A 12,246-nucleotide genomic window follows, 5' to 3' on the forward strand; every position below is an offset into this window, starting at 1 on the left:
GTATATAAATGATAATAAAATAGCACTGTTCTTGTTATATTCAATTCACATTTTATTCGGTTTGTAAAAATATATCTCAACACACTCCACACAATTCAAACTCTGTTGCTTGAAAACTAACATCTCAGATCAGGACAGCAGATCCTTTCGTGCTTCTGCTTTGGCGGAGCTGCTGTGCCGAAGTGTGTGAGGCCACAGATGTAGATGATACCCAGCACATATGTTGAGTCAGAGTGAAGCAGAGTTCCTCTGTGATTTAGCCATTAGGCTATGTGTCTTAGAGCTTCAGAGCTCTTTAATCAACAGCGTAAAGCCTCCCGCTAACCTGAGCGCTCGCGGCCTGCTGTTCCTGTGTTTGTCAGCGAGCATCAGACCTCTGATCAGGGAAGAAGCATTCGTCTGATAGCAAGAGACATGCAGCTTACGTTTTGATCATGTGTTGTTGGACAACGGAGTTTGCAGTTTTGTCTTGTGCTAACGAGTTGTCTGGGTTTAAGCATTTAATGATGGGTCACATTCTGAAGGATTCTCAGTCATTTGGTTTGTTTTAAATTTGTCTTTTTTTTCTTTATTTACTACTTTGTGATTAACCAGTCAAAGACTAGAATACCCAAGACATGTCACTTGTGTACTGTAGTTTTGAATGGGGAAAAATCATAGACTGTATAAAAACAGGGGAAAATGCTAAGCTTAGTGAACAGTTTTGGAGAATTTGATGTATCCCCATAGAAAAAATTAAAAATTGACAACACATTTCATATTATATACACACACACACACACACACACACACATATATATATGTGTGTGTGTGTTTGTGTGTGTGTGTGTATGTGTGTGTGTGATATTTATTCATATTATTAAATATTTTGTTGTTGTTTTGTTTTGTTTTAAAAAAGGAAATTAAACGTATTTTAGGAGCACTGATATTATTCAATAGAAATAAAACGAATAAAAATGACAAAAGCATATTACAAAATTAACTAAACTGATTTTTTTTAAATGCTATAACTAAAAATATTTAAATAACAGCTAGAAAAATAAAATGCATATACATTTTTTGAACAGTAAGAATGTAAATGTTAATATATTATTATATTATTATATGTATATATTATATGTATATATAATTATCTTCTGCTCACCAAGCCTGCATTTATTTGAGATTATAATTTAGCAAGGATGCAAAATAAAATCAAAAGTGATGATACAACCATTTATAATGTTTCAAAAGATTTCTATTTCAGATGCTGTTCTTCTGAATTTTCTATTCATAAAAGAAACCTGAAAAAAATATACTCAACTGTTTTCAACATAAAAGTAATAATAATAAATGTTTTTGAGCAGCACATCACCATATTAAAATGATTTCTGTAGGTTCATATGACTGGAGTAATGATGCTTAAAAAATCAGCTTTGGAATACATTACATTTTAAAATATATAGGAAACAATTATTTTAAATAGTAAAAAATATTTCAAAACCGTACTGTGTTTGCTGTACATTGGTTGGGCAGAAGAGACTTCTTAAAAAAAAACGTACTATTCAAAGACTTTTGACTGGTATCGTGTATATAAAGAGCTGTCTGAAATATGTTTAATCTTTATTCAAAAATATATTTTTTGGTCTTTTATGACCCACAAATTATTATAAATAAATATTATTAATAACAATACCACCCTGAGAGTCAAAACGGGAAAATAATGTAAAAACAAAAAGAGCAACTGTATGGTTCTAGTTAAACATCAATAGATGAATCACCGGCAGGATTGCTGAAGCATGTGGGCGAGTGAGAGAGACTGCTCGTGTTCATAGTGAAAGTGACTTGCTACAACAGTCTTTTTTTTTTTTTTTACCATATTCAAATTACTTGTAACACACCTGGTGTGAAAATAAGCCAATCAAAGCAGCAGGAAGCAGACGGAATAAAAATCCTGATTGGTGAACGAGGTGGCACTCTGTCACAGAGGTTGGCAGGCCTCAGCAGTGTCACAGGTACACAACACAACCTCTCCATTGAACTCGAATCTTCTCTCCCATACAGACGCTGACAACTTCAGAAAGAGACATTTAACTCTGAACCAGGATCACATTCAACATCTCTGGTGAGACAACACTTTAATTCTCTTTCATGCTCTGCAGGAAAGGTTTCATTCACTCATGCGCTTCAATGCCGATCCCAGATGATTATGGAAAACTATTCTAATCTAGCAAGTGGCATACAATAGTTGTATTGTATCTGAAAATCCAAAAATAATTAATTTGTTGTCCTGCCTTTTTAAATTTGGGCAATTTTTATTTTTTTTTCTCATCATTTCCTTAAACAAACTTTAACTTGCACACATGCAGTATTCTTGAAAGTCAAACAGGCTATTTATTTATTATTTTACATAAATGCACATTAAACCAGTTCTTAAAATCAAGAACTATTTGATAGAAATATTAGGTGCCACACTGAAAATGTTAAACTTAAAAAAATAATAAGAAGAATAAGAATGCAAAAAGAAATTTTTTTTTTTTTTTTTATAGGTTTAAAAAAGTTACTTAAAGCGTCATTTGTTGCAATGACATTCATACATTTGTAGGTGTCTAAACTCTTTTGGGCCTCTGAAACTTGGAAACACTTTGCACACTGTGTACAACCAAAACAAATTGAGTGTAAATGGCCCGTATTGCTCCGTAACTGATAGGTAAAGGAAGTTGACAGCCTGTAGCCCACATTGTTGGGTCAGTTACTGTAAGGAATGTGATAAACACCCAAATATGTGTTTCTAGATTTCTTTCCTCATACATTAAAGTAGACATCACCGTAGTAACACACCAGTCTGGGATTAAATGCATCTGATTGGTTTCATAATGCTGGAAAGAATCTGGCAACCTGCTTTTCCAGTTAAAAGAAACAAAGAGCAATTCATTAGTAATTTGATTTATGAATCACCTTTCCTTGGAAATAAAACGAATAGATTCATATCTCTGTTCTAGACAAATGCCGATTGTGATTACACAAAGTGTCCATTCTTAATTAGAAAACTGTAAAAGTTCTGTACCTCACAAATTAATTCATTTTAGTAATTACTTTTTAAATTTAAGTTTAAAGGATATTATAAGCAACTTAGCATTTTTTATTAGTATTAGTATAATTATTTATATATTCATGAAATCTTTGTATAATTAATAATGAATAAAAATACGAAATCAAGAAATATTTGATAGGAATAATTTGGATTAGAGCACACTGAAAACTACAGAAATTATTTCAGACATTTAAGTAATTATTTAAAAAAAAAAAAGTCATTAATATTAATATTTATGTATTCATAAAATATTTTTACAATTATTCATGAATTAATTTGAGTAAACTGGAAATGTTCAATTTAAGAAAACAAAAAGCACGAATACAAATAATTGATATGTGGGAGGAAGGATAAAATTCAGTGTTTCAGTTCATCTTAATTTAGTTTTAACTGAACGTTTTTCTTATTAAGTTTTTAATTTCCTTTATTTGCTCTTGGTGTGAACATTTTCTATTGTTAGCACAGCTCCCCCGCCAGTTTTACACACATTCCATAAAATGATCTGCTAGGTCATCTTCGGATCAATAAAAAGACAAATATAGGTCAGATTTCAAGTAGGAAGTTTGTTAGTGGAACAGATAAGACAGGTAAGTTGGTCCCATACAGCTTTATACACTAACGTATCAGAGAATTTTCCACAGTTGACAAAGACACCAAACTAAACAGGTTAACAACCCTTCCAAGGAATGTCAATAAACTCAGTTCTTGTAAATAATGTCATTGCTACCATCATTTGACTGAATCACATTTTTATCATATGTTACATGTTCATATCCTGTTGTTTTCCTTTTTATAATATGATCATTATATGAATTGTTCTTCATCTAATCCAAAACCTAGCGAAGTCTTCACCTCGTTCACAGTAACAGCAACTTGAAGCGCCAAAAACAACCATATGTACGACCTTAGTAAAAGTTTACATTGATGATATGAGCAGCATCCTGATGGGACAACCAATAGGAATACACCGGAGATCACCTGACCTGTGTCATGTGAGATTCTGTAGTTAAGTATAGGTTATTATGTTAACTTAAAGGCTATATTAAAATGTCACTTTTAGCAGATAGAATAAAATATCATCTTCTTTGCATCTCATGAGCATACAAACAACGTTAGAATTTCCAATGCAACATAAAGCCACATTTCATAACCTCGTGGAACCACATAAATTACCATCTTGTAATAGTCGACATACGATGCAAACCACAAAAACTGAATTTTTAGCATGCTGCTACTCAAGTATAAAATAGGCATACAAATTCACACCGAACACTAATGTTGCATTAAAATCTAAGTCTACAATTCATATTTGTCTTGTGCAAAAAAATTCCACCATCTTGGATTTTTCATTGAAGTTATTAGGTCTCATAGGTGGCTGTAAAATTAAGTTGCATACCTTTTGGACCAGGATCTATAATTCCCTGAATCTAGGTTTTTAAATGAATCATTATTTTATAAAGTTCAACAGACAAACGTTTCGGGATACTTGATTGGAATTCAATCGTGCTGATGTTTTTCATTGAGCTCCTCTGTACAAAAGGTACTTATGCAGTAGCTTTCAGCTAACCTGTAACTCACAACTCAGATGCATTCACAGCATTAGATGAATTTAAAAAGTGCTTTGTATAACGCTGATCATATGATCATATAGTACATGGAATGACTGAACCATTGATCTAACTGTTAAACTGAAGGACAGGTGGACCTTTTTTATGTATGCAAAGCATTTAGACACACTGACACATTCCTGTGCAAATGTGTCTGCATGTGTGGTTGAGCGTGGCACGAAGGACACCTATGCAAAATTCACCCCCCCCCCCCTTTACCCCTTTGAACATACAAGACCTTTGTTTTAACTCACTGAACATAACTGTAATCTGGTATAAAGTCTACACTTAATTATATGTCAATTTCTGGCACAGTATGTATGTTTATTATTACGAGAATGGCGGCAAGTGTGCTGTTACTCTCCCATGCAACAAGTTTTTTAAACATTTTTTGAGTAGGGAGTTTGATGGTGCAGTGTAAGTATTTTGAGGTAAGGGTTGTTGGGTCAAATCCCACAAGGAAAGAGGTATAAGGCATTAACTTTATGCCTGAGGCTAAGTTGGACTTTTCTAGTGCATTGTATGAAAGTTGCAGAAACATCTCTGGTTGGGTGGCAAGAAATAAACATTCCTTTCCATTTCTTTCAATAGCACTGGATCATGGTCCTTCAGGCCAGCGGTGTCATGAGTATCCCAGTTAATGTGAGTGTCGATAACCAGCTACCTGCTTCCTGGACATCCCACTACAACTGCACTGATGGTAAAGTTTCTTCTTATCTGAAACTCCAGAGAAAGTGCACTTGTGATTATTCCTCCATCAAGTACAATTCCAGTACAGATTTTAGGTTGTACGTTTTGTTTATAATCTAATCGGCGGAGACTTTTCTGGCAGGTTAATCATTTACTCTAGCAGTCACTGCTGGAGTTACTAGGTTATCAGTTGCATGCACTGGGGACCATGTACAGATAGTGAAAGTGATTTACACTTATCTAGAAACCATGTGCAGTTCTTGTATTTACTTTTTATACTGTGTAACTGACTGCTAAGACTAGTTTATCTGTTCGGCAGAATATATTTTGTTTTGGATGTTGGTCCCCACATGTGATGCTAGTGTGCTGGAATGATCTAGATCAGAGGTCTTCAGCCCTGCTTTTATGCCGGTTGCATAAACTTAGACACCATATTAAGACTGTCTTAAAAACCAGTTTGACCACCTAGCAGTTGCCAATGGGATTTCAGTCTTACTTTTCCAATACAAATAAGACCAATCAACCTTTTCATTACTGGATTTAAAAAGTTGTGACCAGTCTTAAAGAAAAAAAAATTGGATGACTAACTTTTTAAGACTAGTCTAAACAGTTTATGCAACTGGTCCCAAGTATCCGAGTTTAGTTCCAACCTTGAACCAGTTAATCAAGGTCTTCAAAACTGTTTGAAACTAATAGGTAGGTTTGTTGAAGCAGGTTGTAAATCAACTTTGCTGGATGATGGGTCTCCAAAAGCAGGATTGAAGGCTTTTGTTCTAGTGATACACACAAGACTTCCTTAATCAGTTTGCTTCAACAATGACCTTACTAGTCAAAAAACTTCACCGGCAAACTTTGCTATAACACTATGATTATGCTGGTCATCATGCTTGAACAGCTCCTATCCAGATGTGCGTTTCACAAAAGCAGCTATGATTGCAAGTTCCATTGTTAACAATAGAGTTCAGTAAAACTGGCAACCAGGGTTGGATAAAGATACATTAAATGTATTTAAATACCAAATATCTTGATTTTAAAAGTATCAAAATAAACTACAAAACACAGCAAACCACACCATGTATCAAAATAAAGTACTCTATATATGTAAAATATATATATATTCTTTTTTTTTAAAAAATACTAATAAAAACTTTTGCAAGGGAGCATGAAATTTCTTAGCAAACCTTCCATCAATTGCCTGCTTGATCTATCATTTCTCCATTACACTGACTCAGTTGATTAAGTAAATAATGTTTGATAGCAACAGCTTTTATCTGTCTGAGTCACGCCATAAATCTGACATACGCAACCAGTTGACAGATCAAATATTCACATATCCCTGTAATCTCCCAGATGAAGGTTAGTTGTAAAGTAAACATCAGTTTAATTTTAACAGTTTGCGAATGACTCACAATTGTGGCCTAATTTAGTTACTTTGTGTTTGGTAACTAAAGGCCTACTTTGCATCAGCAACACGGACTCATTGAGAAACAAGTCATTCATAAGTAGACAACTGATGGTAATTCATAGCAATAAGTTTCTAACTAGTTAAAAATTAAATTAATAATTAATAATTAGTTTGTTAATCATAAATATAATAATATAATATAGCTGCAAGCAGCAATTACTGGGGTTCAAGTACTTTAAGACCTTTAAGGTATATATACTTTTAGAGTCTAGACAAACCTTGATGTATAGCTGACAGTAAAACACATCCAAAATGGAGAATAGCTTTGCAGACACACAGAAATGGTTAAACGATTATATTAATATTGAATAAGCATGCTTATACACACACATACACAGACACAAACATACATGCACACACATTTTGTTACACATATAGAAATTTGAAATAAATGATAAGTGACACAATAGTTATTCCAAGTCTTCTCTTTTCAAGACTTTATATGTCATTTTCAGGTTTCAATGTAATCATAATCATAATAATTTCTCATACAACACAGTGTTTTTAACCTTTATAACTATTTTTATTTATTTATTTTTTATTTATTTATTGATAATTATTGATATTGTCTGTCCAGATAATATCTCTGCACTGGTTTGGGTCCGATCAGGCGAAAAAACCTATGACTAGTTCGCAAAAGTAGGTTTTGGACAAAATTCAAAATGGCAGAATATTTTTCTAGAATGGAAATAAAATCAGTGATAGATTTGTTTGTCTTGAGCCAAGGATTCCAGTGATATAAAAAACTTGAATCTACAACAAACGGAGTTATGCTATATTTCACATTTTTGCTCACTGTAGCACCCCTAATAGGCCGAATGACTACTACGGTCTGACCAACTTTCATGGTTTGGACTGCATGATCAGTTTTAGGGCGGAATAATACTAGGGTTTCAGCACTACGTGCTTGAATCACTAATTATGTGTCAGGCAGTCATTCATACAATGGTGTCATGATCCTACTAAACTAAACCGCTACTTCAATTATAGTACAACATTCAGCAATCAAATATTTATTTATTTATCAATCATTGGACACCTATTTGGAAGTTGAAAACAACATTTTGGCATTTCAGCAATTATTAAATGATCAATATGTTTTGACTTTAAATGTAGCCAAAAACGTAATCAGAAAGTAGCAACAGAACTTGTCAGGGAGTATTAACCTCCAACTCCAACCACTGAATCTATTGAGAGCCATAAAAGTATAGAGGATACGTACACATTAATAGTGTAGTAACAAGTCTTGGCAAACTACTGAGTAGAGGCTGCATTTTTATGATGTCACCATTTAGACTTCTTACAAAGTATTTTACAGTATTTTAAAACTACAAAAATTCAAAACTATAGCATATTGATACAAAATATGAAGCCATTTTCATCAACCCTATCAAATAAAAATTACTAATTTGAAACTATATTTGAAATACACGTATCATAAATACTGCCCATCTCTACTTGTGACCATAGTTAGCTTACGATGGTTTTGGAAAACACACCTCAGCTTTTAACAGTTTCACTTCACTCAGGTCCAGTTAGTATTTCTATAAGTTGCCCTTTAGATAGACAACAAGACTTTCTCTTGGTCAACCAACTTCACTAAAAAGGCCAAAATTGAGTAGCACCAACCAGGTCATAAACGTCATAAACCAGGTTTTAGCAGGGGCATTTACTAAACCCTTTCTGAAATCTCAACATATCCACAGTGAATTCCAGTTACATGAGCCGACTCTGGTCTCAAGATCTACACCCACAAAACTGGACCAAGTACCAGGTGTGGGAATGGCTCCAACAGACGCTGGACATGCACCAAATCGATGCCACCAGCATTCCCTTCCAGAACTTTGACCTTGACGGGAGGCAACTGTGCATCATGAGCTTCCAAGACTTCACCCGAGCAGCCGGATCCGTGGGTTCCATTCTTTTCCAGAGCCTGGCTGACCTAAAGTGGAACGGTAAGATACAGAGGGATTAGAGGTTGCATTTTACCTCTGTCTAGTGCCTACCCTTCCAACCCTGAACAAGATGGTTAATGTGATTTTGACATGTTCCTAGATCAACAATCTTGTTGATCCTGGATCAACATGGTTGTCAACCAGTAAACAGATTGTTTCTCGTCAATCTGCAGTTTTCTTCTGATGGAGTATGTTATGGTTTGGCTTTGTGTAGGGATAGAGTTTTGCTGTCAGTTGTGTGCTATAGAAATGTTGTTTCATACAGGCTGAAAATCAAGGTTGGAGACATAGCCTTGTGGGCAGCAAGGTTAAAGATTTTAGATAACCCAAGTTTGAGTCCAAGCTTGTGGTCTTTTCCCAGTTCCATTCTCCTCTTTCCATTCCAATCGTTTCCTTTCTCTCTTCGACAGTCCTATAAAGGCAGAAAGGCTAAAAAATATTTTTAGGATTCAAACCTGTCCTAGTTGGTAAAATCACATTGACTGACAGACTCTTTGTTCATCTTTCCTCTTCTTACCTCTTCTTACAATGCTATAATGAATCCAGGAGAGTGTTGCTAACAAGACCAAGATTTTCACAAACCGTCAAGTTTGATAAACTTTCCATTACAGTGTGTTACTAAACCTAATAAAATCCAGAAAAACATATACAGGTGACATGTGAGAACCTTACCAACAAGTTAAACTGGTTTAAGACCACATGACGCGGGAGTTACTTGGTTGGTTTGATGATATTTGATGAAATCTTATGGTAGTCCTTGCAAAACATGTACTCTGTTATTGAGATATATTTTTTCTTTTCTTATGTCACAGGTCAGTATGGTCAAACAGATATGTTCACACCAGTGGACATTAAAACAGAAATAGATAGTAAGTAACCACACACAAAGTAAAACTAAAGAGCTTTTGGTTTCATTTCAATCCTCCTAGCATAAAATTCACATAATATCAGTGACAAAACACTGACCCACATCTGCTGCTGAAAACAGAACTTAACAGATTCTCTTGAAATAATTAAAGACTTATATATATATATATATATATATATATATATATATATATATAAAGACTTTGTAACCAAGTACTTCATTTTCTTCAACAGACTTCCCTTGTTCAATCCTCCCCTTTAAGGAAGAATCCAACTTTTACAACACTTCAGGTACCTGTGAAATTACTCAATGATTTTATTTATTTATTTTTTAATTTATAACCCTGGACTACAAAACCAGTTATAAGGGTTGTTTTTGTTTTTTGAAGTTGAGATACATATTCTGAAAGCTAAAGAAACTTTTCACTGATGTATGGTTTGTTAGGATAGGACAATATTTGACAGAGATACAACTATTTGAAAATCTAAGGGTTAAAAAAAAACTAATATTATGAAAATTGCCTTTAAAGTTGGCCTTAGCAATGCATATTACTAATCAAAAATTAAGTTTTGATATTTACAATAGGTGATTTACAAAATATCGTCATGGAACATGATCTTTACTTAATATCCTAATGATTTTTGGCAAATTGATCATTTTGACCCATACGATGTATTGTTGTCAATTGCTACAGATAAACTTGTGCAATTTACGACTGGTTTTATAGTCCAGCATCACATTTGTTTACATATTTCCAGATAAAACAAGAAGATTATTTATTTAACCTGATGGTTTAACGATATTGTGTCATATGTTCTCTTTCCTCAGAACTGTTTGACATCAAAAACTCATTCCAGCCCAACACCATATTATCTTCACCAGCTCCGTCAAGCCCAGGTAAACGATCTTAATCCTAAACCTAATCCTAAAAAAAACAGCATTCTCCTTGTTTCCTTTCCAGATAATAAAGTACTATCCCTGTACCATGGTATAGGGATTGTGTTTGAGGGTAATACCATGGTAAATGTTCAAAAACATTGGTAATATTTCAGTTTAAAGGGATTTTTCTTGAATTCAGTGAAAGCTGCTTTGAATAAAAGCATTTGCAAATGCATTAATATATGCATGCTATACTTGCTTGCAAATAAATACTTTTTATAAACAAAGGTTTGAAGATATAATAAAACACAATTTGCCGTAGGTCTCTTTGCTGTATTGTTCCTTATATTCTGTGTTGCGTAACTGAAGGGATTTGTTCACTGCAGGCAAAAAGGACTGAGATCAGGCCAATTAGATAGTCATGCAGTGCTGTTGCAAAGCTACTGATACAAATGAAATCTTTACAGCCCACCTATAGAAACTTAAACAACACAATTAAACATAGGAACTAAAAATACATGCATTAACTAGTGCACTTCCTGAATAGGGTTTCCTCCATTCCCATAAAAGGAGTGAAAAGTTCAATACATGAATACTGACTACAAAAAGACATCAAAGTACCCTTAAGCCAAAAGCCAAAGTTGAAGTTATTATTCACAAGTTTTCCATGACCCAAAAAGAAACATGAGCTGGCCCTTTAAAAACAGTGGTTTCATTGTAATTTTCTCATTTCAGATCCCAAGCGGTCACAAGTCAAAAGACACAGTGAGTTGAAATTTTTTTCACATCTTACACAATCTTTTTTTTTTGTTAATGTGTCCTGAACTTCACCCGGCGGTTGTCTTTAGAGAATTTGACAGCAGCACGCACCGAATCCTCTGGCACGTGGATGTCTTGAGGCCGTTTTAGATTCCTTCTGCTTCTCAACTAACGTCTCATGTTTCCACAGACCCTCGTGGGACGCACCTGTGGGAGTTCATCCGAGACATCCTCCTGAACCCCGAGCGCAACCCTGGCCTGATCAAATGGGAGGATCGCTCCGAGGGGGTTTTCCGCTTCCTTAAGTCGGAAGCTGTGGCTCAGCTTTGGGGCAAGAAGAAAAATAACAGCAGTATGACCTACGAGAAACTCAGTCGAGCGATGAGGTAACATCTTCCCTGGAGCTTTGCGACTTTTTAAAGGACTCTGATCAATATTCTGAGCTTCTCGCATGTTTCTTTCTCTCCCAAGGTATTATTATAAACGAGAGATCCTGGAACGGGTGGATGGACGTAGACTTGTCTATAAGTTCGGCCGGAACGCTCGAGGCTGGAGAGAGTCTGAGAAGTGAAGGACTTTGTCTTCACATGTAGATTCCTAGTGAAACCTGTATTTATAACATTATAGCCATTTGAGTTGTTTTTTGAAGTACTCGTCTGTCAACTTGTTGTTAGTTGATTCTATTTTTACTATGTTTACATGACATATGTACCACTATTTTATATGCATTTGACTCTAAAGGCATAAATGTTTTTGTATCAACTATGAAAAGCTGGTTAACTGGCTTTTGGAAATAATAAACCAACTCCAGCTTTGCTTTTAAATAGCTTAGCTTGTCTTGAATGCAGGGAGCAGTTCATTAAGTAGAATGAACTCCGTTTAGAGTAGACTTACCCTGGTAAAACAGCAAAGGATTTGGAATGAAGGACTAAGATTTGTAAAAAAATAAA

The 12,246-nt window shown here is 34.5% G+C and overlaps 1 protein-coding gene across 1 annotated transcript; it reads left to right on the forward strand.

Moving 5' to 3' along the window:
- The first annotated feature begins 1,947 nt into the window (after positions 1 to 1,947).
- On the forward strand, positions 1,948 to 12,246 carry LOC113043055 (ETS homologous factor-like). Its single transcript, XM_026202171.1, has 9 exons — positions 1,948 to 2,104; positions 5,272 to 5,380; positions 8,542 to 8,790; positions 9,603 to 9,659; positions 9,892 to 9,948; positions 10,487 to 10,555; positions 11,273 to 11,302; positions 11,487 to 11,682; positions 11,768 to 12,246. The coding sequence occupies exons 2-9, from the start codon at positions 5,281 to 5,283 to the stop codon at positions 11,865 to 11,867; spliced, it is 858 nt and encodes a 285-aa protein (XP_026057956.1). The 5' UTR covers positions 1,948 to 2,104; positions 5,272 to 5,280; the 3' UTR covers positions 11,868 to 12,246.

Source organism: Carassius auratus, chromosome 25 (assembly GCF_003368295.1).
Source record: "Carassius auratus strain Wakin chromosome 25, ASM336829v1, whole genome shotgun sequence".
NCBI classification, from domain to species: Eukaryota; Metazoa; Chordata; class Actinopteri; order Cypriniformes; family Cyprinidae; genus Carassius; species Carassius auratus.